At 46.6% G+C, this 27,294-nt stretch overlaps 3 protein-coding genes across 5 annotated transcripts; all 3 read left to right on the top strand.

The window, feature by feature from the left end:
• Positions 1–2,311: 2,311 nt before the first annotated feature.
• On the top strand, positions 2,312–9,103 carry LOC127757251 (homeobox-leucine zipper protein HOX33). Its single transcript, XM_052282734.1, has 18 exons — positions 2,312–2,928; positions 4,226–4,385; positions 4,483–4,598; positions 4,686–4,776; positions 4,878–4,973; positions 5,053–5,166; positions 5,267–5,350; positions 5,544–5,699; positions 5,787–5,861; positions 5,968–6,074; positions 6,191–6,383; positions 6,511–6,699; positions 6,793–6,873; positions 7,528–7,662; positions 7,749–8,071; positions 8,202–8,307; positions 8,400–8,549; positions 8,666–9,103. The coding sequence occupies exons 1-18, from the start codon at positions 2,684–2,686 to the stop codon at positions 8,810–8,812; spliced, it is 2,568 nt and encodes an 855-aa protein (XP_052138694.1). The 5' UTR covers positions 2,312–2,683; the 3' UTR covers positions 8,813–9,103.
• Positions 9,104–12,447: 3,344 nt separating this feature from the next.
• LOC127756971 (protein transport protein SEC61 subunit alpha-like) lies at positions 12,448–22,058 on the top strand. The gene is made up of 2 exons (XM_052282361.1): positions 12,448–13,010; positions 21,914–22,058. Exons 1-2 carry the CDS (start codon positions 12,448–12,450, stop codon positions 22,056–22,058), a joined length of 708 nt encoding a protein of 235 aa, XP_052138321.1.
• Positions 22,059–23,558: 1,500 nt separating this feature from the next.
• On the top strand, positions 23,559–27,294 carry LOC127756531 (uncharacterized). 3 transcript variants are annotated; one of them, XM_052281877.1, is made up of 4 exons: positions 23,559–24,395; positions 24,521–24,766; positions 25,274–25,539; positions 26,616–27,294. In XM_052281877.1, the coding sequence occupies exons 1-3, from the start codon at positions 23,559–23,561 to the stop codon at positions 25,403–25,405; spliced, it is 1,215 nt and encodes a 404-aa protein (XP_052137837.1). In that variant the 3' UTR covers positions 25,406–25,539; positions 26,616–27,294. The 3 variants fall into 3 exon arrangements, with proteins under 3 accessions (XP_052137837.1, XP_052137836.1, XP_052137834.1); XM_052281876.1 differs by having other exon boundaries at positions 25,274–25,544; positions 26,616–27,292; XM_052281874.1 differs by having other exon boundaries at positions 25,274–25,465; positions 26,616–27,266.

Raw genomic sequence — 27,294 nt, 5'->3', positions numbered from 1 at the left:
AAAAAAAATTTTGGTGTCACATCGGACATTTTACCGGATATCGGAAGGGGTTTTCGGATATGAATAAAAAACTAATTTCATAACTCGCATGTAAACTACGAGACGAATTTATTAAGCCTAATTAATCCGTCATTAGCATACGTTGTATTTTACTGTAACACTTATAGCTAATTATAAGACTAATTAGGCTCAAAAGATTCGTCTCGCGATTTCTATGCAAACTGTGCAATTAGTTTTTCTTTTTATCTATATTTAATACTTTACGCATGTATCCAAAGATTCGTTGTGATGTTTCTGGGAAAAAAATAGAAACTACACAGGGCCTAATACGAAATATGATATATATCATATCAGCCTTTTGCTTTATTTTAAGATTGTTCGATTTATTTTGACATGGAGGACTTAGCTAGTGTGGTTTGCCTCTTCATCTTCAATGAGCCATTGTGCAAAAATGTTGTCTTAGTTGGCTTTATTATCTGCAGCCAAGGCTTAATTTTAAATAATTCAGACATAAAAAGGTTAAATATTATTTATTATCTACAAACAGATTGCTCTATCGTTTGCTCTTCATCTTATCAACCATAACAAAATTAAAATTTAACTTAATTTTAGAGTTCATCATGGTAGTTTATTTTTAGCATTGGTTTTTAAGATGCTAAGAACGCTATGTCAAAGTTCTAGAGAAATTTTAAAAAATTGCTTTATCCTAAACGCTAATAAGTGTTACTCTCTTCGTTTCACAATATAAGTTATTCTAACATTTTTTACATTTATATTGATATTAATGAATCTAGATGTGAGAAATGTTAGAATAACTTATATTATATTATGAAACGGAGAAAGTACTATCTTCTCCAGCCTATAGGGTGATACTGGACTGTATCCAGAGTATAATCGATCGTGGACGATGGGGTGACACTGGAGTGTACACAGAGTTTCATACACTATTCTACTACTAATATTCAAATATATCCTACTACTAATATTCAAATATTTTAGCACCGACATCTTGTTCATTTACTGAGGGAGAAAATGACTGAAGATTGTGTAGATCTCTCTTTTTCAGTTATCTCTCAAGCTTTATTAGTCCGGAATTTTTGAAAACCAAGATAATTAAGTTTAGTTTGAAATGGCGATAAACTTTTCAACCACACGAGTACAGAGGAGCTGAGCTGAGCAGGTGGCAGGCCAGCTGCACCGCTGTATTTTCAGAGAGTTCATGTAGGAGTATATCCAGCACTGAAAATAGTTTTTATAGCAGAAAAAGCCACACACACACAAACACTTGGAAAGAATAGAAACCATGCTTCAATCGAAAACTAAAAAAAAAAAAAACCTCACAGAGTTCTCAAAAGCAGCAGTACATTTCAGAGAAATAAAAAACTAATCTTGCATTGCCTCCACGCCTACAGTAGAATCTCTCTCTCTCTCTCTCTTGAGAGACAGCTTTACACTGTTCAAAGCTGCCACTTACCCCCAAAAAACCTTTCAGTTTTGGACAGCTCATCCCTGTTTTAAACCTAAAAAAGAGAGTGTGCATGCGCATTGGAAGTGCAGAAGTGATCTGTTCAAGATTAATGCAAAATCCTGCAAATTACTCAGTCAGTTCAAACTTGCTATAGCCAATTCTGAAAAAAAGTAGTACTATCATTTCAGGAAAGAGATTTGCTGTACCTTGCCAAGTCTGAAGAAAAAAAAAGAACTAAAAAAACACCCTTTTCTTTTTACAAAGGGATTCAGAAAAAGAGACCGACTTCATTGTTTGACTTAATGCTTATACTTATATAAGTCAAAATTTAAATTTTACAGCTTAATTTAAATTTGACCTTTTGGTTTTCTCGTCGTAGTTTATTTTACTGTATCTGTCTTTTAGACACTAATGACATGTATATAAAAACTTCACCCACAAATAATCTTTTATATGGGGTGTGTTTAGTTCACGTAAAAATTGGAAGTTTGATTGAAATTGAAACAATGTGATGGAAAAGTTGAAAGTTTGTGTGTATAGGAAAGTTTTGATGTGATGGAAAAGTTGGAAATTTAAACAAAAAGTTTGAAACTAAGGCTGTGTTTAGATCCAAAGTTTGGATCCAAACTTCAGTCCTTTTTCCATCACAATGATCACATCAACCTGTCATACATACAATTTTTCAGTCACATTATCTCTAATTTTAAATAAAATCTAAACTTTACACTGAACTAAACACAGCCTAAACTCGGCCATGATAATAAACGATTGGGATAAACATATAAATAAGAAACAACGAGACGCTTGATGTACCAAGCCGAGTCTGAAGAAGAGAAAAGAGAGAGAGTTCAGAAAAAGGAAACGACCCTATTCTGATCAGAAAAATTCAATCTTTCTCTCTCTTTCTCTCAGAAAAGGTCGAGAGAGAGTGGATATCTTCATGTGAAGACCAGAGAGAAGACGAGAGGCGATCGCAGTGGAGTGGAGTGAAGTACTAGCAGTATTAAAACCAGCAGCAAGCGAGAGAGAGGCCACCAACCACTTCCTCCTCCAAGAAACCACCCCCACCACGAGCACGAGCACGAGCAACCATGGCGGCGGCAGAGGGAGCTGCAACTGCGAGCTACGGGCCATGACTGCGGCGAGTTCTTGCTGGGTTGTTGTTGTACAAGCAGCGACGAGGAGGAGGGGAGCAGAGGAGGAGGAGGCGGAGGGATGGCAGCGGCGGCGGTGGGGGGAAGGGGGGAGAGGCTGTCGTCCTCCTCCCCGACGGCGGCGGCGCCGCAGGTGGACGCCGGGAAGTACGTCCGGTACACGCCCGAGCAGGTGGAGGCGCTGGAGCGGGTGTACACCGAGTGCCCCAAGCCCAGCTCGCTCCGCCGCCAGCAGCTCATCCGGGAGTGCCCCATCCTCAGCAACATCGAGCCCAAGCAGATCAAGGTCTGGTTCCAGAATCGCAGGTCAGTCTCATCTCCTTCTCTCTCTTCGATCTGTTTCTGCTCGGGTTTGTTCAGCAGCCATGGCGTGTGTTCTTCGGTTTCTTTTCTTGGTTTTGTGTAATGTGATGAGATTGATTGCTTTGTTGTTTGCAGTTTTTTTTCATGTTCTTGTGGGAATGGGGGATCCTTTGTGAGGAATATTTGGGTTCTTGAGATGAGTTTTTTTTTTTCTGTTTGATTTGTAGATGTCTGTAACTTTTTGGGTGTTGATTTTAGGGCTTGCAATGTGTTGGATTGGTGACGAGAAGGTTCATTTCTGGGATTTGCATCCTATATGATGGGTTTTGTTTTTTTAGTTCGTCCTGTGCAGTAATGAAGCGCAATCTGTTTGCTTGAAATTTATCAGGATATTTTCTTTTATAAAACTTTGCGGCAATGATTTGAGTTCCTGTGCCCACACTGTTCTTCGCTGCATTATTCTGCTGGGTTGTGTGGTGGGTAGGGAGCGAAATGGCAGCATCATTCGTTGGTTTCCTCTTGGATTTTGTGGTGATGTGAATAGCCAAATATCCTGGATCTCTGTACAGACTTTACAGTTAATTTTGTTTGGTTTAAATTGTAAATATTTGCTCTCTGTTTGTTTTGTTGCTTGTGGTGACCAATGATTGGTTGGAGCAAAATTGCCTTAGGTCATTTCTTGTTTCCTGTGCTTGCCATTTTAAGGGCCATCTTTTTAACCCTGTGTTGTGGGCTGTGGTAGTGTTCATGTTTTCTTGCTATAGGCCTCCATAAGCATCACCTCCTGGTTATCATCTCGCTTTCTTTTTTCAGTGGATCACAAGTAGGGCAATAGTTTTGTCACTAGTGGTGTCACTGTGGAAGAATGTGAAGGGCAACATTTTGAGCAAGTTTGGTATATACTATTACTGTACTCATGAAGGCCAAATATAAATCAAGAATCCTTTTTAGGTAGAGGATGCTCTTGTTTAGAGTTGAGTTCACAGATGCAGACAGAAACATCACTGTCAATTAGGCAATGATTTTCACATATGGAATACTAACTGTTATTGCATAGTATATAGTCATTTGTCTCTTTTGCAAATGACCTTTTGCTTGTTCCTGTTCAATGATCCCCCTTTTAACCTTGGGGAATATTTGCTAAAATGCCTTTGCCTAACTTCCTTTGTGCTCATTTGGGCTGTGCCAATCAGTATCCATTAACAAATATTGGAATCTTGTGTATTAGAAGACACCATCCTTTAGATAGTTTATTCATGTACTTTTGCCACTGAAATTGTGGCTTCCTTGTAATTGGCAGATGCCGGGAGAAGCAGCGCAAGGAGGCCTCCCGGCTGCAAACTGTGAACCGGAAGCTGAATGCGATGAACAAGCTGTTGATGGAGGAAAATGACCGGCTGCAGAAGCAGGTGTCCCGTCTCGTCTACGAGAACGGTTACATGCGGACTCAACTGCACAATGTGAGCTCCCTGTGCTTACAGGCTTTTGTTCTTACAATTGCTTCATATTTTGATCATCCTGTTTTCTTAATCAGTAATGTTTGTATGTACTTTGTAGCCTTCTGCAGCCACCACAGATACAAGCTGTGAGTCTGTGGTGACAAGTGGTCAGCACCATCAACAGCAAAACCCAGCAGTTCTGCATCCGCAAAGGGATGCGAACAACCCAGCAGGGTATCCACAAAACCTGGTCTATTTTCTTCTTTTGTTAGGCCGTGCTTTTTGGTATGAAAGATTGCTGAGATGCTTTTATTTGCGCAGTCTTCTCGCTATTGCTGAGGAGACCTTGGCAGAGTTCATGTCGAAGGCGACAGGAACTGCTGTCGAATGGGTGCAAATGGTTGGGATGAAGGTAATGTATTCGTTGTACAAGAAAACTGTGCAGTATGTTGATTTTCTCTTTCCATTCATGTTTTTTTTTTCAAATCAACTGAAATGAAAATTTGATTACAGCCTGGTCCGGATTCCATTGGAATCATCGCTGTTTCGCACAATTGCAGTGGCGTAGCAGCACGAGCTTGCGGCCTTGTGAGCCTTGAGCCCACAAAGGTATGATTTGTTTTCCTTGATATTGTGTTACATTTCCCATTAACTGGCATGCTACAGACCCTGATAAGCTTCATTTTAGGTTGCCGAGATCCTCAAGGATCGCCCCTCTTGGTACCGTGATTGCCGATGCGTCGATATCATCCATGTTATCCCTACGGGTAACGGCGGAACCATTGAGCTAATCTACATGCAGGTAAATATACCCAATCGTGACTCATGTGTTGCATTTTTCTCAAGCATCACTAGCTACTCTTTGTTTTTGGTAATAACCATTGCCCTTTTCAATTCCTTAGACATATGCACCGACAACTTTGGCGGCACCACGCGACTTTTGGACTCTCCGCTACACGAGTGGACTTGAAGATGGGAGTCTTGTGGTATTACTTTGATCTTTAATTGCATGCTGTCAGCTCATTAAACAAAATGCTTCCTTTCATTTTCTTGTATGGTCTATTCGTCATGTTATGATCGGACTTGTTCTGTTTGGATCATACCACATCATCATGGTTTTCAACTGAAGTGTAGTTTCTGTTGTATTAAATATTGTTTGACACCATTCCTGTTCTGTAGATCTGTGAAAGGTCATTGACTCAGTCCACTGGTGGCCCATCTGGGCCTAACACTCCGAATTTTATCAGAGCCGAGGTACTTCCCAGTGGTTATCTGATTCGACCATGTGAGGGAGGTGGCTCCATGATTTACATTGTTGATCATGTTGATTTGGATGTAAGTAACAATAGTGTTTTCACATTAACTAGTGTAATATTGAATAGTTTTGAGATACATATCTTATTAATCCTGTGTATTTTACAGGCTTGGAGTGTGCCTGAGGTTCTTCGACCGCTCTATGAATCTCCAAAGATCCTTGCACAGAAGATGACCATTGCAGTATGTGCACTGTTTTATTCTGTTGTTGAAGAGCACTTGGTCACCTCATGGTGATTGTGAGTGCATAACTTTTCTGATCACCAATGACATGGTTCATTCTGTTCAGGCATTGCGACACATTAGGCAAATTGCGCATGAGTCAAGCGGTGAAATCCCCTACGGTGCTGGTCGCCAGCCTGCTGTTTTCAGGACCTTCAGTCAAAGGCTCAGCAGGTCTGTAGCTATTTGAGGGTTCCCATGTATTAGAACCAATTGGCATACTGTCATATGACACAGTTCCATGCATGTCTCATTGCTCACACATCTGAACTCCATACTCTAATTTGCAGAGGTTTCAATGATGCTGTTAGTGGATTTCCAGATGATGGGTGGTCTTTGTTGAGCAGTGATGGTAGTGAGGACATTACAATTTCAGTAAACTCGTCTCCAAACAAGCTTGTTGGATCCCATGTCAGCCCGAACCCTCTGTTTTCTACTGTTGGAGGTGGCATCTTGTGCGCAAAGGCATCAATGCTACTTCAGGTTGACATAGGCTCTATTTAGTTACTCAGCTAATTATAGATTGTCTCTATCTTTGTTTCACTTTGACCAAAATTGTTCCAAATAAAAGAATTAAGCTTTACAAAATGTCATTTTTTTTATAATGTAGAATGTACCTCCTGCTCTACTTGTGCGATTTCTGAGGGAGCATCGTTCTGAATGGGCTGATCCTGGTGTTGATGCTTATTCTGCTTCTTCTTTGCGAGCCAGCCCATATGCAGTTCCAGGCTTAAGGACCAGCGGGTTTATGGGCAGTCAGGTTATACTACCCCTTGCTCATACCTTAGAGCATGAAGAGGTAATGTTGTAATTGAGTCCTTGTAGGCTTGTAGCTCCTTTTCCACGATGAATGGCAAATATTAATGCATCAACCTGGCATTCTGAATTGCAGTTCTTGGAGGTTATTAGGCTCGAAGGACATGGTTTCAGCCATGATGAGGTGCTTCTATCACGGGATATGTACCTTCTACAGGTATTGTGGACCATCCGAGTCAACTATTTATTCCTTTGCTGTTGGGCTGGACAAGTGGGCTTCGGTGGGAGGCATGCTGCTGTTCTTGGCCACCGTATGGGCCTAACCTTCTGCTCAGGGTTTCTGGTGGATCAGGTCCTCCTGCGCATGAATTATTTTTTATTTTTGTTCATAATAAAAGCTGAGATGTAAAAGGTTTAAGAGTCTTAGTTTAGGTTATGGTGCTTCGTTAAGTCTAGCAGGGTGTGCTGCAGCTCGAGGACGAGCTGCTCAAAAAGGGGGGAGTAATGTCATGGGCTTTGGGCCGGGTGTCCTAGGTCCGTTGGATAGGATTAGGGTTTGTTAGAATTAGATAAGGTTTGTTAGGATTAGATTAAGGAGTCCTCCATCTATATAAGGAGGGATCCTATCTCAGGTCAATTAGGCATTAGATCAAGATTTATCTTAGTGCCCATCGGCCTGCCTTCTCAGTGCGACGGAGAGCGTCGCGCCGTTTAGGTTCAGGACCGTATTCCTTGTTATTTCATCTACTATAATCCAATCTATCCCCATTCATCCCGATTCTTCTCCACATAATCCTTGCTCGTGACAATTGCCTTAAGTTGTACCTGTTTGTTGCATTTTCCTGGTTCTGAGAGATTGCTTTCTATGCAGCTTTGCAGCGGGGTTGATGAGAATGCTACTAGTGCATCTGCACAGCTTGTCTTTGCTCCTATTGACGAATCTTTTGCTGATGATGCACCACTTTTACCCTCAGGATTCCGTGTGATACCACTAGATACAAAAATGGTATGACTGGTCCATAATCTTATTCCAGAGGCCTTGTCTTTCCCATGTTGGCTCACCAATTAACCGTTATGCACTCAAACCTGCAGGATGGGCCATCTGCAACACGCACGCTCGACCTTGCATCCGCCCTTGAGGTTGGACCAGGTGGAGCTTCGCGTGCTTCAACTGATGCATCTGGCACATGCAACAGATCAGTCCTGACCATTGCCTTCCAATTCTCATACGAGAACCACCTTCGTGAGAGCGTGGCGGCAATGGCTAGGAGTTATGTCAGAGCTGTGATGGCATCCGTGCAGAGGGTGGCTGTGGCAATAGCTCCTTCTCGACTTGGACCCCAGATCGGAATGAAGCACCCTCCAGCCTCTCCTGAGGCGCTTACACTTGCTAGCTGGATTGGTAGGAGCTATAGGTAAGTAAAATCCTTATTTTTAGCAAAAGTCTATCTCAGGTTCTTCATCATCAGAACGACCTACACATTGCCACATCTGAAGTTGTGATCAATGATGTTAATGCACTAGTTATTTCTGTGGATCTTTCAGGGCTCACACCGGAGCAGATATCCGTTGGTCTGATACTGAAGATGCCGATTCTCCCCTGGCGCTCCTGTGGAAGCACAGCGACGCAATACTGTGCTGTTCTCTGAAGGTTAGTAGTGCTGCCCACTAATTTTATGCTCATTTCATCACATGCATGTTCTGGAAACCTTGCTAATGGTCAGTTTGGTTATCTACTGGCAGCCTGCTCCTATGTTCACCTTCGCCAACAATGCCGGCCTCGACATCCTCGAGACGACGCTGGTCAACCTCCAGGACATCTCGCTCGAGATGATCCTGGACGATGAGGGCCGGAAGGCGCTGTGCTCGGAGTTCCCCAAGATCATGCAGCAGGTAAAACCACCGTGTCCCTGCCTCGCGACAATCGGTGACGCATCCATCAGAGTACTACCAGACCATGAGCAATGTTCCTGATCAAGCCTGTTTGGGGTCTGTCTATCTTCTTTCAGGGTTTCACCTATCTCCCTGGAGGCGTCTGCAAGTCGAGCATGGGGCGGCAGGCATCGTATGAGCAGGCGGTGGCGTGGAAGGTTCTTAGCGACGACGACGCGCCGCACTGCCTCGCCTTCATGCTCGTCAACTGGACCTTCATGTGATCCACCATCCATGGTTTCCAGCTTCCAGCTAGTGCTTTTGCTTTTGTGCCATTGTGGCAAACTGAACAAAGACCTGAATACCACCACCGTATTGTATTAAACATATGCGTCCATACATGCATGGTGCTTGCTTTATCCTAGCTAGTGCTAGCACCTGTGTGTATGGTCTCTCCATGTTTGAAGCTTAAAATTTTAGAACCCTGGTTTTTTTTTCTGCTGCTGTGTGGATGAACAAGTTTGAGGACCTATGTATCTCTATCTATCTATATGCTAATGCTATGAATTGTGTGATGTGTGTATGCTTTGAGCAATCGGTATTGAGTTACCTTGGTTGGTTTATGCCGTGCTGAACCATTGTTGATGCATATGTAGCTGAAGGAAGTATTTGCTGAATGTGATTCGTATTCCTCGACCGTTAAACTAAAACAAAAGCGTTTCTAGCTATCAAAACCGGCTCATTATGCTCTCAGCTTAAACCATTATCCTTTGCTGATTGTAGTACATTGTTGAGGGAGCCCAAATAGACTTTTCTCAGTGCTACGTCCTGCTCACTGATCTCGGCCACGAATAGAATCGTGTCTTGTTTGGGCCCAGTTGCAGCCCAACTCAGCCTATCACCGGCCCACGCACGTGCGCGGATGTCTGTCGATCCACCACCTCCTGCCTCGCAGCCGGCGCTGACGCCGACGCCGCGGGCCTCAAGTCGAGCGATCTCTTCTCCGGCGATCTCTGCCATGGACACAGATCAGCAGCTGGAGGAGGAAGAATGCCAAGAAGAAGAAGACATGAGCAGCAGCGAGGAGGAGGAGAAGGTGGTGGAGCGCTTCGCCGAGGGCGTGGAGGCGGAGGCGGCAATTAATAGATAATCAATCGAAAATAATTTATTAGTACAATTTTATGTCGTGTTCTTAATAATTTAAAGCCAACGTTGAAAAACAAATTACAATGAGAAAAACAACTCTAAAATTAAGTTTCATATTTTAAAATTGGGCTGCAATTAATAAGCCAACGAGCAATGAAAATATGAGACGAATACGTTGTTTTCAGATAACAAAAGAATAGCTTTACGTTTCTCATTACAATCCAATCTCTATCTCTACTGTTATAAAAATTGAATATGTTTTTGCCGGTATTTTCGTACGTTATCCGTATTTGAGTCGGTTTTTAATTTCGTTCGCTTTTAAAAATACAGATCCGTGTTTGAGTCGGATTTTAAATTCGTTTACTTTTGGAAATATAAAAAGAAGTCATATGAGAAATCTCTTTAAAAATACTGCTAACTTAAGATAAAAATCAGACTCATACTTGCAGTTCATCAAATATCCAGGCGAATTGCCAAAGTGAATTTCATTCTAGCTAAACCATACAACAATAATAAAATTAAAATAGCATTCATCCATTGCAACGCACAGGTATTTTTATTGTAGTAATAATAAAAATAAATAAATAAATAAATAAATAATCCATTTGCTTCGCCGAGCTGGGTTGCGAATAGGATCCAACGGTCGCATCCTCCTTGGGGAATAAGTTTACTTCGTGACCCTCAAAAGTGATCGAATCTAATCCGTGACCCTAAATCACAAAACCGGATATCTCGACCCCCTAACTCTCGAAACCGGTGCAATTTGACTCCCTTGGTGGTTTTGGAGGGCGGTTTCGCTGATAGCCTACGTGGTGGTATTGACTCAGATTTCTTTCCACGTGGCGTTGACGTGGCGCTTAGGTGACATTAGAAATAAAAAAATATACGTGGGACTCATTTGTCATTCACCAAAAGTATGGGTGGAACCCACTGATATGTGGGGCCCACGTAAATCATCCTCTCCCCTCTCTCTCTTCCGTTGGCGAGCGGCGGCCGTGGGACGGGGGTCAGCAGCGGAGATGTTCCGGTGAAACAGAAACGACGAGTAGGAGCGGTGTGGCGACGAGGAGCAGCCGCGGAGCATGATTCCGGCGGCGGTGGGCGGGTGCCTTTCTCTGAGCCGTGGCGCAGATACCGGAGAAATTCTATATCAGTTCTTGATTCATCTCACCGGTGATTGTCATGCAGGCGTCACCGCTGTATATCTCGGAGATGGCCAAGATCCGCTATACATCTCGCTGATTATCAAATATAATCAAGCTTAGTTACTAACTAATGGCAGATTTAATTTAATTGTATAGTAAGAGCTGTACCTGGATGTTGGATTGGAGTTATGGCAGGCTGTGGCGGCGCGAGTCAGAAAAGTAGTAGCCGATGTCGGCGTGGACGGACACCCAAAGCAGCTCGTCGTGATAATTGATGCCGGTCGCTTCCTCCTGCGCCTCCGCACGCGTTCCACCTCTTCCTCCACCCGGTCCACCGCGTCCTCCACGCCTGCCTCACCCCGTGCGCCGCCACGGCGCGCTACCTCGAGGCCGACCGGCCTCCACCGCGTCATCGCCATCTCCGCCGCAGGAATCATGCTCCGCGGCTGCTCCTCGTCGCCACACCGCTTGAAGAAGGAAGGAGAGCAAGAGAGAAGGGGTCGTCGTCGCAGCAGCTCCAGCGCCCACCCTCCCGCCCGCCGCCGGGTGCGCTGGCAACGGCTCCGCGGGGAGGGGTGGGGGAGGCCGACGACAACCCGCGGGGGAGGGGCGTTGGTGATGCCGTCTGTGGCAGCGGGCAAGGCGGTGGCCGGCGGCGAGTCGGCGCAGACTCCATCGTCCGTGGAGAGGAGAGAAGGGAGGAGGAAGACGGGAGGAGAGGATTATGTGGGCTCCACATAACAGTGGCTCCCACATTTTTTCTGTGTGTATGACAAATGGGTCCCACACATATTATTTATTTCTAATGCCACGTAAGCGCCACGTGGAAAGAAGACCGAGTCAACACCGTTACGTAGGTGCCACGTCAGTGAAACCGCGCTCTAAAACCACCCAGGGAGTCAAATTGCACCGGTTTCAAGAGTTAGGGGGTCGAGATATCCGGTTTTGTAGTTTGGGGTCACGAATTAGATTTCGACCACTTTTGAGGGTCAAAAATTGAACTTATTCCCCTCCTTGGGCCCAATTGCAGCCCAACTCGGCCTACGCACATGCGCGGATGTCATGTTATATCAACTTGGCCTATCGATCGAACAGTCCGAATCAACGACGAGGCAGAAGAGATCGCCGGCGAGCCATCGCGGCGGCGGATATGGCTCGCATGGCGGAGGAGAAGTCACGGGCTCGCGGCACGGCGCTGTGGCGGCTGCTCCGGCCGCTTGCCGTGCTGGGGCCGCGGATGCAGAGGAGGAGGGAGGTGGCGGTGCCGTTCCGCGGCCAGGTGCGGAACACCACGGCGGCGTCGCTGCTGCTCCTACTCTCGCTGAGCCACGTCCCGCTCTACGCCGACGCCGACCCCGACCCGCTGTTCTGGGCGCGGCCCCTCCTCGCCGCGCCCCGCGGCACCATGATGGAGCTCGGCGTCGCCCCCGTCGTCACGTCGTGGGTGGTGGTGCGCCTCCTCGCCGCCCTCCTCTTCGACTCCGACTCCTCAACCACCGTGGCCTCCTGTGAGTTACTAGCTCGATGCCTCGCTTACGTCACGTTACGTTCTCTCCGGCTTGACACACGTCACGGTCTCTCGTAGGAACGCGTCGCGGTTGGTGATCGGGATCGCGGCGGCGCTTGGGATGTGCGGGAGCGGCGGAGCGGGCAATGCGGCGCTCGTCGTGCTCCAGCTCTTCGCAGGTGGCGTGGTCGTCGTGCTGGCCGACCTCCTCCACGAGACGGGCTACGGCGTGGAGGGCGTCTCCGCCGCCTCCTTGCTCATCGCCACCAACGCCTGCGAGCGTGCGGTGTCGCACCTGTTCAGCCCCGTGAAGCTCCGCCTCGCCGGCGCCGGCCCGGAGTTCGAGGGGCCCGTGTTCGCCGTCACCCACCGCGTGGCCGCCGCGCCGCCGTCGTGGCGGCACAAGGCCGGGGCGCTCCTCTTCACGCTGCTCCTCCTGGACCTCCCCAACCTCTCCAACTACATGACCACCTGCGTTATGTTCGTCCTCGCCGTGCGCCTCGACGAGACCCACCTCCGGCGGCTGTACCGCTCCAGACCGCGCCGCGGCACCGACGAGTTCGTCCCAATCAAGCTGCTCTACACCTCCGCGATGCCCATCATGCTGCACGCTGCCGCCGTCTCGGCGTTCTGCGTCGTACGTCTCGCACCAGCTCCACCTCCACAGCGGCGGCGGCGGCGGCGGTAGCGGCGGCGATGTCGAAACAAGATTTCGGCAAGAATAAAAAGGGGTGGCTATCAAGCTAGGAAAGTGGATGGGTTTGGAGACAAGGAATTTTATACAGGTTCAGGCTTCTGATCCAGTCGGCCAGTCAGATTCTCGCAAGAGAAAGCTGGTTCTAAGTGACGACGAAGGCGATGATACCGGAAAGCTCAGAGATAAAGGGGCGACCGGAAAACCTCCGGAGCCAACTAATCCGAAGAAGAAAACCTCCAGTCGTCCTGTACCAAAAATCAGAAAGTCTTCCAGGTACAAATCATATAACAACCTTCCTTGTATTAATATTCTCCCATCATGAAAATAACACCGATGGCAAAACTTGTAGGAAACCATCTGACATAGATCCTTCTGAGAAAGACTCTGACCCGACTAACATGGAAGCGGATTCCTCAAAAGAAACCGGACCGACTGCAAAAGATCACCCGAGTGATAATCCGTAGGCTAGCGACAATGTAGAACCCAGCGACGAACCCACGACTGCAAGCCAGTCGGCCGAAGCTGGAGTCGGAGTTAACCAGGAGCCCCCGACTAGAAACCAGTCGGATACAGGGCCAAGCCAAAAGATTCCCGAGGTTGAAGCTCAAACAAACAGTCCTCCCGGAAAGGATGCTGGCAATGACTCAGAAACCAGATCTCATGTGAAGACACAAGAGTCCACTCGTCCCCGACCGGGAATCATCACAGGTAAACACGCTATTTGAAATCATTTCGATCCAACAGACTTTATTTGATTGCTTCATCTTTATTCATGGATACATTAGGGCCAATGATTGGTGATGAAGAAGAGATCTTCCGGATACGAGCAGCTGAGGATTCGCGCCCTCCTATTCTGGTCAAGTGGTGGGATGACGACATGCAGCCTCAAGGAATCATAATAAATAAGCAAAAAGAGGACGAAGAGTTATGCCTACTGAAAAAGGCGCTTGGTCAGGCCACCCGCATTGTAAATGTAAGCTCGTTGGCGCCTGATCTCAACCATCTCGTTTGCTATTTAGTTCAAGCGCTAATCAAACTATCTTGCAGAGGATTCATCTTAGGAACGAAGCTAAAACGACAACCTTAGAAAGGTTAGTTCCTCATCTCGGAACCCTCGAAGCCACCAGGACTCAACTGCACGAGACAAAAGAACTTGCCAGGAAGAATGAACATGATCTGAGGGATCGGATTGCTGAGCTCCAGGAATCCAATTTTGAACTGAGCGGCTCATCAAAAGGTACGCACAAACTCTACCCAACTGACTTATGCTGTTATCTTTGTAATCTTGATTAATCAAAGTCAATGTAGTGCAAGCTGCCAAGATATCTCAACTGGAGAAGCGGATTCAAACTCTGGAAAATGAGAAGACAGAACTGGCAAGACAGAGGGACTCGGCTTTAAAGGAGGTTGAAGGTACCAATAATCAATACCTCAAAAGCCATTATCTTCTATATGCCAATTCATTAATGTGAATTTGTTAATATAGACCGCAAGATCAAGTCCTAGGCACAGTTTGATGTCTTAGTTGACAAGATCAACAGGCTTGAAGGGGCCAGGGATAAAGTCGCTAATGCCGCTACTCCACTCATCCAAGCCATGTTCTTCAATAACGCCGGTCCGAGTACACTTGACGCTTCCGAGATCTTCGACAAGCTGAGAGTCGCTCCGGATACTTACTTCAAGAATATCAGGGAAGCTGGGAGTATGGGAGCAAGCATGGCATTAGCTATGACCAAATCTTTATACCCCAAAATCGATGTCAATGCCATTGATGGGTTTGCAGACGGGACAAGTGAAGAAACAGCCCTCGACCTCATCAATGATGCGCAAAAAGCCGCTGACAAGATTGCTGCTGACGTGGTTGAGAGATTCCAAGATGTCGACCTTCGGCCGACTGGGTCTGATAATTCCGATGATGAAAAAACTGATACTGATTGATGTAATGATGATTTTGATGATTAATGATGATGGAGGCACAATTTGTACAATACTGATGAATTTATGCTATGCTTGGTGTTCCATACTTAGCTTCTGATTTCTTAAAAGCCTTTGTCAAGCCTTATTGAGCCTAAAACCCACAAAAGCTATTAAAAACTTTCAGTCCTCATTGACTAAGTCGAAAGACCAAGCAGGGCAATGATAAATCAAGTAAGCAAATTAAATTGATAAAAATCACACTCCATTATTATCATAGTAGCCCCCCGACTAAAAACTTCAAGGAAAAACTTGAAGTTAGCAGTCAAAGAGGAAAGATACAAACGAAATGCCTAAGCATAAAATCGACGAAGGTGTTCAATATTCCAAGAATTGTCGATAGGTGTACCATCTTCACGCTTTAGTCGATAGGAACCTGGCCGGGTGATTTCAGAGATTATAAATGGCCCTTCCCATAAAGGAGATAACTTGTGCCGATCCTGTGTAGTTTGAATTTTCCTCAAAACCAGTTCTCCGACTAAGAAAGCTCGTGATCGAATGTTGCGATTGTGATAACGGCGCAACCCTTGCAAATACCGAGTCGACTGAATTAAAGCTGCTTCACGGGCTTCTTCTAGTCGGTTGATGTCATCTTCATAGCGCTCCTCGTTGAAGTTCCGAAATCGTAGCGATTCAAATTCTACCTCACTCGGCAGCATTGCTTCTGCGCCGTAAACCAATAAGAACGGCGTCTGGCCAGTAGCCCGACTAGGAGTGGTGCGCAAAGACCAAAGTACGGACGACAGCTGTTCTGCCCACTTGCCGCATAGGGACGCAGTCGGTCGAAAACTCGTGCTTTGATCCCTTGAAGTATCATGCCATTAGCGCGCTCGACTTGTCCGTTACTCATGGGGTGTGCTACGGAGGCGTAACAAATTTTAATGCCAAAGTCTTCACAAAAGTCTTTAAATACCTCGCCGGTGAATTGAGTGCCGTTATCAGTAATGATGCGATTCGGTACCCCAAACCGATGTACGATATTGATGAAGAAATCTCTAGCTTTGTCTGCAGTGATTGTGACGACCGGTTTGGCTTCAATCCACTTGGAAAACTTATCCACAGCTACAAAGAGATGGGTTTAACCGCCGACTGCCTTTTTGAATGGACCGACCATATCAAGCCCCCAAACCGCGAACGGCCACGACAGCAGGATGGTTTGCAACTCCTGAGCTGGTAAGTGAGTTTGTCGGGCAAAGAATTGACAACCCTCGCATGTTCGTACCATTTTGTCAGCGTCGGAAACAGCTGTGGGCCAGAAGAAACCTTGCCGATAAGCCTTGCCAACAATAGTTCGTGCAGCAGCGTGATTACCATAGATGCCTGAATGAATATCTTTTAGCAACTGTCTTCCCTCTTCCAAAGATACGCAGCGTTGCAGGATTCCTGATGGACTTTTCTTGTACAACTCGGCCTCGTGAATGACATAGAGTCTGCTGCGCCTGGAAATCTGCTCGGCTTCGTTTTTGTCTTGAGGGAGTTCTTGTTTGGTCAAAAATCTTATGAGAGGTTCCCCCCAGTCGGCTTCAATCATGCTTACGCCTTGAGTATCCATGGCTTCAATTGCTTCTTTTCTGGGCACGGTTGGTTCATAAAGATGCTCAACGAACACATCAGAAGGGGCTGCTTCTCGTTTTGAACCAAAATTGGCCAGTCTGTCGACTGCCTCATTGTTATGTCGGAGGACATGGGTGAGCTCGAGTCCATCGAATTTATCTTCCAACCTGCGTATCTCTTGTCGATAAGCGGTCATATTATCATCTAGACAGGACCACTCTTTCATGACTTGATTAACAACCAACTGAGAGTCTCCACGGACGATTAATCGGCGAATGCCTAGAGAGATGGCAATCCTTAATCCATGGAGTAGCGCCTCGTATTCCGCCACGTTATGGGACGCAGAAAAATGTATCCACAATACATAGTCCAATAAGCCTCTTCGATTAAAACAATCCATCAAAATGCATAGTCCAATATTCCATCTTCCAGTCGGGGAGATTAAAACAACCCCAGCTCCAGTGCCTGTAAGCCTCTTCGATCCATCAAAATGCATAGTCCAATATTCCATCTTTTCCTCTGGCATGTCTTCTTGGCACTCAGTCCACTCGGCGAGGAAATCAGCTAAAGCTTGTGACTTGATCGAAGTTCGTGGCTTGAACGATATGTCCAAAGACATCAATTCTAAGGCCCACTTCGCAATCCGTCCGTTTGCTTCGCGGTTATGAAGTATATCCCCGAGTGGAAACGATGTGACCACCGTGACTGAGTGACTTTGAAAGTAGTGAGATAATTTCCTGACGGTAATTAAGACACCATATAATAACTTTTGAACCTGAGGATATCTTGTCTTGGAGTCGGCCAAAACCTCGCTAACAAATAAATTGGTCATTGGACTTTTTGAATATGGCCTTCCTCTTCACGCTCGACAACCAGGACCGTGCTCACAACCTGGGAGGTCGCCGACACATATAATAGTAGCGGCTCTTGTGGATGTGGTGAGGCCAAAACTGGTGGAGTAGTACGAAGTTTCTTGAAGTCTTTAAAGGCTTTTTGTGCTTCGGGTCCCCACTGGAAATTGTCAGTCTTCTTCAGCAGCTTGAAAAAGGGCATCCCCCGCTCGCCGAGTCGTGAGACGAACCGGCTGAGCGCCGCCATGCAACCAGTCAGCTTTTGAACGTCTTTTTGGGAGCTTGGCGGTTTCATGTTGAGGATGGCGTTGATTTTCTCCGGGTTGGCCTGTATGCCTCTTTGAGATACCATAAATCCGAGCAACTTCCCTGACGGTACTCCGAAGATGCACTTTTCAGGGTTTAGTTTCATCCTGAAAGCACGAATACTTGCAAAAGTTTCTTCTAAATCCGCGATCAGGTCATCCTTCTGCTTGGTCTTGACGACTACATCATCAACATAAGCTTCAACATTACGGTCGATCTGAGTTGAGAAACATCTTTGAATCATGCGTTGATAAGTTGCTCGTGCGTTCTTCAATCCAAAGGGCATGGTGATGTAGCAGTAGGCCCCAAAGGGCGTAATAAACGAGGTCTTCAAGCAGTCGGATTCTTTTAGTCGGATCTGATGATATCCCGAGTAGCAGTCCAAGAAACTGAGTAACTCGCAGCCGGCCGTTGAGTCAACCACCTGGTCAATGCGAGGTAACCCAAAAGGGTCTTTAGGGCAAGACTTGTTGAGGTCGGTGTAATCGACACACATGCGCCATTGCCCCGTCTTTTTCGGAACCAAGACTGGGTTAGCCAGCCAGTCGGGATGAAGGACTTCCTTAATAAAGCCTGCTGCTAACAGCTTGGTTAATTCCTCCTTGATCGCATCCTTCCTATCCTGTGCAAAACGGCGGAGTCGTTGCTTGATGGGTTTGGCGTTTTCTTTAACATGTAAAGAGTGCTCAATCACCTCTCTAGGAATACCAGGCATATCAGATGGTTTCCATGCAAAGATATCTTTATTATTTTGAAGAAATGTGATGAGCGCGCTTTCCTATTTACAATCTAACTCAGCGCCTATTACAGCAGTCTTATTAGGATCAGAGGGATCTAAGGGAATCTTTTTTGTCTTAGCATCGCTTTCTTCGATCTTCGGCAGCTTGGTTGCAGGTACTTCTCCCTCGCTTATCGTGGTCGCAGCCAGTCGGATCTCTTCGCGAGCGAGGGTGATCTCGCGGGTTTGGGCCATCTCACAACTTTCTTGATGTCGCTCCGTAGTGATATGACTCCTCGAGGACCAGACATCTTCATCATCATGTAGGTGTAGTGTGGGACGGCCATGAATTTGGCTAGAGTCGGTCGTCCGAGTATAGCATGGTACGCTGTCTCGAAATCAGCGACTTCGAAACAAATGTTTTCTGTGCGAAAATTCTCCCGAGTGCCGAAGGTAACCGGAACAGTGATCTGGCCGAGTGGTGTAGCTGATAATCCTGGGATAACACCGTGGAAGGGTGCATTACTCGGCTTTAATTCCGTGCGAGGAATCTGCATATTGTCCAGGGTCTTAGCGAAAAGGATGTTGAGTGCGCTGCCACCATTGATGAGAGTTCTTCGGAGCTTGACATTGCGAACCACTGGGTCTAGTACCAGGGGGTACCGCCCCGGGTGGAGCACTCAGTCGGGATGATCCGAGCGGTCGAACTTGATTGCTATCTCTGAACACCGAAGGTATTGGGGCGTGTTAGGTTGAACCGCATTGATCTCCCGTTCTGTTAGCTTCTGCTTTCTCTTAGATTCATAAGCCAGAGGTCCGCCGAAGATGTGATTGAGTTCTTTGCGATGGTCTTGAAAACCAGTCGGGGCATCGTCTTCATCGTCTTTCTTCTTTGATGTGCCTTGATCTCCGTCTGAAGGCGTACGTGCGTTCTTGGCATATTGTTCCGCAAATTGCTTGTAGACGAAGCAATCTTTGGCCACATGGTTGGAGTTGGGATGATGCGGACATTGGGAGTTCATTATCTTGTCGAAGGTGTTGACGCGGGAACGTTGTCGGGAAGATGGAGTAGTTGTCGCCACAAGTTCTTCGGGCTTACGCTTGCGATCCTTGTGATTGTTACTTCCCCTCTCTCCTGCGGCCGGCGTGTCTTTCTTCGGCTTCCAAGTGGTGCCCGACTGTTTGGACGCAGTAATAGCGTCTTCGGCTTTGGCATACTCGTTGGCTTTTTCAAACATCTGCTTAACCGTCCTGGGAGGTTTACGTCCGAACTTGCCAACTAGATCGTCGTGGCGAATGCCTTTAGTAAAGGCGGCGATGATGACGTCATCGGTGATGTCGGAGATCTTGTTGCGTTGCTCGGAGAAGCGTCGGATGTAATCTCGAAGGGATTTTCTAGGCTTCTGAACGACGTTGTAGAGATCAAACTGTGTGCCGGGGCGTTCAAAGGTGACCTGGAAGTTGGCGATGAAGTGATCACGAAGTTCCGCCCATGATCCGATCGTGCCACGGGGTAGTCTGTGGAGCCTGGATCGGGCGGAATCCGCTAGGGCCACAGGTAGATAGTTTGCCATGGCCTTGCTGTCTCCTCCTGCTGCACGGATTGCGAGTCCGTAGACGGTGAGCCAAGACTCCAGATTAGTGGTGCCATCATACTTCTCGATTCCAGTTGGCTTGAAGCCGGCTGGCCAATCCACTCGACGCAGGTCATTAGTGAAGGCAGCTACTCCATCCACGTCGTCGTCATAGCGATCTGGTGAATGGCGGTGACCTCATGCTGCCCGGCGCTGGTTGGTCGTGTCGCAAAGATCGATGTGACGCTGGCGAGGTGGAGAGCGAGGCCGTTCGACCCGGCGCTCCCTGTGACGTTCGGGAGGCGAGTGAACAGATCGTTCGTCGTGGCCCCTGCTCCTGCGACTGGATCCTGTGCCGATGATGCTGAGACTTGGCTGATGATAATCATGATATCGGAGATGGGGAACCCGGCTTCCAGTCGGCGTGCGAACGCTGCCGGAGTTAACCGGAACTGAAGCGGCGATCATGGTCTTGGTCTGGTTCAAAATGTTGACGACGTGATCGGCTTGATTGAATGCGTCTTCCTTGAGGAGGGTGTCGAGAAGGGTGATCGCAGCGACAGCGTTTTGTTGGGGGGTGCGGAAGACCACTGTCCCCTCAATGTCTTGTTGTCCGATAAGATCTCGCGCTCGTCGCCCTACGTCCAAGGCTCGTCGTCGTCGGTCTTCGGCTTCCTTCGCAGCCCGTTCGCGTTCTTGTTGCTCTCGCTACAGCCGTTCTTGTTCTTGCGCTTGGCGCTCATCCTCCAGTCGGCGTCGCTCAGCTTCCTGCTGTACACGTTGTGCTTCTGCTTCTCGGGTTTGGCGTTGTTCTTCCGTCTCATTATCGGCCATGAAGACGCCGAAGTAGAGAGGGGTGTAATTGTCTTCAAAGTTTTCGTCGAAGTCGTCGAGGTCGCGGTTGTCGTAGCGGTAGCCGAATTCGTCGTATTCCACGATCTCTGTTGGTCGTGAATTGACACCGGGGGAGCTGAGGTAGCCTTCGAGTTGGTCCATCGAAATCGTGCCGAGTGGCTGGAGTATGACGCCGACTTCCCTGAAGCTAGGCGGGATCAGTGTTGAGGCCGACTTCCGCCTAGGCCTACGGGGAGAAGACGCCCTTGTAGTGAAGACGGCAGCCAAATCGTCGGGGAGTTTCATCAGGATTGGCGGGTAGGCCCCATCATCTTGATCTGGTGAAGTTGAAGTAGATTGGATCTCGTCCGAGTGGTTTAAAGCCGACTCGATCAAGATAAGCTTGGAGCAAATCTTGGCCGAGTTCAGAATACCGAACGGGGCTGAAACCTAGTTCTCTCCCGACTGGTTTGGATCCGAGTCGAGGAGAGAAATCTTGCCGAAGTCGTTGGTGATGAAGTCGAGGCTGCCGAACCGAAACACCTGCCCGGGGAGGAAGACGAGGTCGTCGATGCCGGAGAGGGAACCCATCGCACTAATCGGCGAAGAACTTGACGCTACCCCTACCTGGCGCGCCAACTGTCGAAACAAGATTTCGGCAATAATAAAAGGGGGTGGCTATCAAGCTAGGAAAGTGGATGGGTTTGGAGACAAGGAATTTTATACAGGTTCAAGCCTTCTTATTCAAGAAGTAATACCCTACTCCTGTCCGGGGATGATTCCGCCGAGTGTGTTATTGATTGTATAACTGGAAAAAATATCACGCCCCGAGAGGCACACGGAACCCTCCTTATATAGGGGAAGAGGTCCGCTTTACAAAATACAGTCCATATCCTAACGGAATGTGGGATTACAGATAAAATACAATTGTAGCCGACTAGGATCCCGGGTATTTCCTTGACATACAAGTTTAGAATCTAACCCGAGTTCTCATAAAGATATTATATCTATATTGGGTACCGTATATCCGACTAAATTATAACTGTCATGTAGATATGGGGTATCCATAATCTCCACAGGCGGCTTCGTCGTCAACCTGCTCGGCAGGTGGAAGGACGCCGGCGGCAGCGCTGCCTACCCGGTGGGCGGCCTCGCCTACTACGTCACGCCGCCGTCGAAGCTGCTGGTGGATCCCGGCCTGATCCACGAGCTGCTGATCCATAGCGTGTTCGTCGTCGCGTCGTGCACGCTCCTCTCCATGGCCTGGGCCGAGGCGTCGCGCTCGTCGGCGAGGGAGTTCAGGACGCGGGTGATCGGAACGGGATACTTCGTGTGGGACGATACTAGCCGTCGGATCGACCGTGTCATCCCGGCGGCCGCCGCCGTCGGTGGCTTCGCCGTCGGTGGGCTCGCCGTCTACGCCGGCGCCGTTGGAGCTATTGGAGAAGCTGGTCCTGAACTTTTGTTCGCAGTTTTAGTCATCAAGAACCTGGCCGAAACCTTCTACGCTAAATCCAAGCTTATTACTACCTATAGCTAGATAAATTATTAAGCTTCGATCATTTTAATTTATACTACCTCTGTTTTTTAATAGATGACGCCGTTGACTTTTTCTCATATGTTTGACCATTCGTCTTATTCAAAAATTTTATACAAATATATAAGATATAAATCACACTTAAAGTAATATGAGTGATAAAACAACTCATAACAAAATAAATTATAATTATGTAAATTTTTTAAATAAGACGAATGGTCAAACATGTGAGAAAAAGTCAACGGCGTCATCTATTAAAAAATGGAGGGAGTACTAGTCTAGTTATTACTCTTTTTGAGTAATTACACAATAATTGTTCGGGAATGCTTTCTGTCGGACGTCGGGCCCGAGGTAAAAATCGGACGGAGAATGCCAGCCGCCGGGTTGCTGCTTCCAGGGGCCACCACGCCGCATACTGTATCGTCCACGTCTCTCCCACGCGCTCCCTCGTGCTGCCACGTGTCCCTACCACATATTCCGTTGAAACAAATCACCCACATATTTTATAAACCCTAATCCATTTCATTTTTTCTTCCACTAAAAATATTTCACCTAGTGTATTCACAGTGTTTCACTATGTATAAATCTAATGTTACAGTGAATTGAAACAATCTTTTGCAATGAATCACCCACATATTATGGAAACCCTTTTTTAAGGGAATTCGTTTCATTTTTTGTTCCACCAAAATGTTTCTCCTAGTGTACTTTTAATGTTTCACTTTGTATGGATCAAACTTTGTATGGATCAAATGTTACAATGACTTGAAACATTTTTTCGCTATTTACTGAAACATTACTTTTATATAAGGTGAAACAACGCCTAATTTAAACGATTGAAACATTTTTTATCTACCTAGTGAAACAATTTCGATATACTCGGTGGAACAGCGTGCAACATTTAAAAATAATTTAATAATAAGCTAACTTTTTTCTATCGGAATATATCCATGCGTGGTCTTGTTTTTAAGATTTAATTGCAACGAATTTAATAGTGCAATTGGATCATGATTTGGATAAATAATTTAAGAGATGAAATAGTTTAAAATAGTTTTGCATGCGTGCATGCTTGATGACGTCATGCTAACATGGGAGTCCGATTTTTCACCCAAAAATCCGGCGTCCGATTCCTAGTAGCCTCCCTATTCTTCATACGCAAATCTATATCTTCTATATAGGTATTAAAATTTATGCTCTTTGCTGAAGTACTCACTTTGCAGTTGGCCCCGGCCCATTTTGCTTCAAATGGAGGCCTATCTGTACTGCATTGGGCCGGCCCATTTCGTTCCAAATTGAGGCCCATCTATATTGCACATGGCGGCCACTCCTCACTGGCCGCCGCCATGCTCGCCTCCGCCGCCGCCGCCGCTGGCGTCGCCGCGTTGCTCCCGGGGCGGCTCAAGCCCAAGCCGACGCCCCGCCTTCTCAAGCGCCTCGCCACCGCCTCGTCCTCCGCGTCGACGCCGCCGAGCCCCCGGAGCGGCGGCGCGGGGGTGGAGGCGGAGGCGGACACCACGCCGCTCTTCCTCCGCCCGGCGGCGCACCCGGTCGCGGCGGCCTCCCTCGCCGCGTTCCGGCGCCGCGCGGCGGAGCTCGTGCCGGACTCCGCGCCGCACCTCCACCGCCACCTCCGCTGGCTCCTCGCCGACGCCGCCGCCCGCGACGCGGGCGCCGACCCGGCTTTCCTCCGCGCGCCGCTCGGCGACCTCGAGTCCCTCTGGCTCCGCCACGTCCGGGACCGCCGCCCGTTCCAGTACGTCGTCGGGAACGAGCACTGGAGGGACCTGGTGGTCGCCGTCCGGGAAGGCGTGCTCATCCCGCGCCCCGAGACGGAGGCGGTGGTGGACATGGTCGCGAAGGTGCAAGGGTTCGAGGCCGGGTGGTGGGCCGACCTCGGGACGGGCAGCGGCGCCATCGCCGTGGCCGTGGCGAGGATGCTCGGCCCGGAGGGGAGGGTGTTCGCCACGGATGTCAGCGAGGTCGCCATTGACGTAGGTCGGCTCAACGTTCAGAGATACGGGATGCAGGTGAGGAGCTTTGCAATTGAAACAGACAAAGTTTTCTTTTAAAAATTAATTGAATTGATAGTTTTCAATTTTTAAATGCAAAGACACTCATTGGTGATCTTGAGTTTGTCCATGTTTATAATTAGGATAAAGTTGAGATAAGGCATGGCTCATGGTTTGAGCCTCTAGAAGATCTGAAGGGAAAGCTCATGGGTGTGATTAGTAACCCTCCATATATACCAACTGAAGATCTACCTGGCCTGCAACCTGAAGTTGGGTGGCATGAACCAAAGCTGGCACTTGATGGAGGCAAAGATGGACTTGAGCATCTGCTTCATCTTTGTGAAGGATTGTCATCAGTACTTAAGCCTGGTGGTTTCTTTGTTTTTGAGGTAAAATATCTATTGATGGCATGTCTTAGATTTTGTGTTGTTAGTCTTTTATTGCTTATGTATATATGTTTGTTTACTGCTGGGTATTGTACCTTACCGCTGCAAATATCACTAGATAAATTCAAGATGTTTCGGTTACTTGAAACTTTAATTTTCTACCAAGATGCTTTCATCTTAAGCTGAAGGGAAAAATTTGTTTCTTATGACTCGCAATTGGTTACTCAGTACAAGTGTTTGGTACATTTTCTTAGAGAGAGTGGTGTTCATTATGATCTCACATGACATGAAACAGTAAAAGGATTGATCCTACATCTATTAAGATTCTTGTCTATCCCACCTGAGTGACCCCAGCGAGCCTTGACTAACATTCCTTCCATGGGACAGATGTACCTTGTTCTTTTTGCTTTGGTTGCTTTGCAAGTCCTGAAGGACTTGCATTGGTGTTCAGTTTTTGACATGTTGCTCCAAAAGATGTAACATGACAAAGATCTCTTGTCTATGATGCAGACAAACGGCAACAAACAGTCAGAGTTTCTTGTTGATTTCATACAGACTAAGTGGGATTCTTCTTTTCGTGATGTTGAAGCAGTTTTAGACTTTGCAGACATCAAACGTTTTGTGACAGGATATCGCAGATGATCAGTAATACATGGATTCAAGACAATGTTGGATGCCAATTTTGTTCCCACAGTTTTTTGGGTAAGAATGATGCCATTTCTGGCCGAGGCCTCTAAGCTCGGCGAGTTCCTTAGAAAGTCGCTTACTTCAGTTGGGTAAGGTCAGTTCAAGTGAGTTGTATTTGTGTAGCAATCTGCTGTTGTTGTTTGGGGGTGGAAGGCGCTTTAGCCACTCCCCTGTCATTTCTTCCTTCTTAATGAAATGATACACATACTCATGCATAAAAAAAAAATCTGACTTAGTTGCAATGCAATAGTATTATGCCACCTCAGTTCATGTGTAAAATCTTGGATGTTCGATGATATTTGGATAAAATTCTTTTTAGCTCTGGTGTGACTTGCATATTAGGATGATATAATTCAGGTATATGTTATGTCTGCAAACTTGGCATTTGAAATATGTTCAATAATTAAGTTGGGAAATAAGCTTATCCCAACTCGCTTGGGAAAAAGGCTAATGTCCTTGTTGTTCTGTAATTACGTGGGGGGTAGGTTCTCTACTTTGTTCAAGAAAAGGCAAATGATGTAGAAGGAGAATTGAATAACTGAGCCTCTATCTGATCATTTGCTCTTGAGTCTTGAGTCGTAATTTAGGTAATGAGCTGAATATGAATTCAATGCCTTGCTTGTCCTTGCAGTAATGATATTAAACATACTTGTGTTAGACATTTTCATGATCAATACCTAGAAATAGCCCCTAAACTTCTGTTAGACAATAATTCGCCCCATAAGTTATTTGTTGATTTTCACTATTGTTGCTGAATATCTTCGATAGAATTGTATGCACCACAAGTTTATTTGCAAGATGATAATTATGACACTATCCAGATAATCACGATGAAAATTTGAGGACAGTATAGTAGCAGTGACAATGATTCATTGGCAAAGTTCGCATGAACCTGCACCTAAACTACCCTTGTGTATACTGATCATAGGACCAAAATATGTAGGATGTGCTGTACAGCAGTCATCCTATTATCAAGCATGGTTTTACATACAACTCCATTACTCTTTTCTACAGGTTTTTCTAAATAGTTATCCAAAATTTCCAGGCAATGTACCATTGTTTGTCAGAACTGTGTTATGCAATCTCAATGCTTTCCTGTACCAGGTAAATCTGTGCTCACATTTGCAACATTTAACCACGCTATTCACTTCCTTCTGCTTTTCAGATCCTTGCCATTTGGAGGAGGAGACTAACATCCTGGTAATCCGGTCTGGCTTCAGAAACAAGCGAACCAACTCATTACAAAATTCCTCTGCACAGCAGCCAGAGCTTATCACTTGTGATTTAAGCCTCCTAGCTAGAGTCCTAGCTGGGAATTTTATAGTGCAAAGTCAATCATTTTCTGTGTGTTTGTGAGATGATAATTTTCGCCGAGTCCGCAACCGGTGGTGGTCCAGAGAAGCTCTACACGGTCGACATGAGTCTTTGTAGTAGTTTGTGTACAAAATTGTATCTTCTTTGGCCACTTGTGTTTTTTGTGGCGTGTTGGGATATGATTGTGGTTCAAAGGGGAGGGCTTTTTGCAGCGTCCAAAATTATTCCGCCGTCCACACGCCACCTTGCTTGCTTAATTATTAGTGCTGTGGGCTGTGTTGCCCCCTGTGATTTTTTTGGTTGTCCTTGTCTCACTCTGAATCCATCTCTATGTACAAATCATATGGAATTTGTGTACTCTTTCATCCCAAAATATAAGTATTTCTTGAGTTTTTTGTGAAGATTAAGGAGACTGAAATTAAATGGGATATGATTGTTATTGGTTGAGATGCAGAAGTATATGGAGAAATGGCTATATTTTGGGACAAAATTTAACGTTCTTAGTCTCCCTATGAGTCCATCATCTCCAT

Source organism: Oryza glaberrima, chromosome 12 (genome assembly GCF_000147395.1).
Source record: "Oryza glaberrima chromosome 12, OglaRS2, whole genome shotgun sequence".
NCBI lineage: Eukaryota > Viridiplantae > Streptophyta > Magnoliopsida > Poales > Poaceae > Oryza > Oryza glaberrima.
Note: the sequence above shows the minus strand (reverse complement) of the source record. Positions and strands in the feature narration are given on the sequence as shown.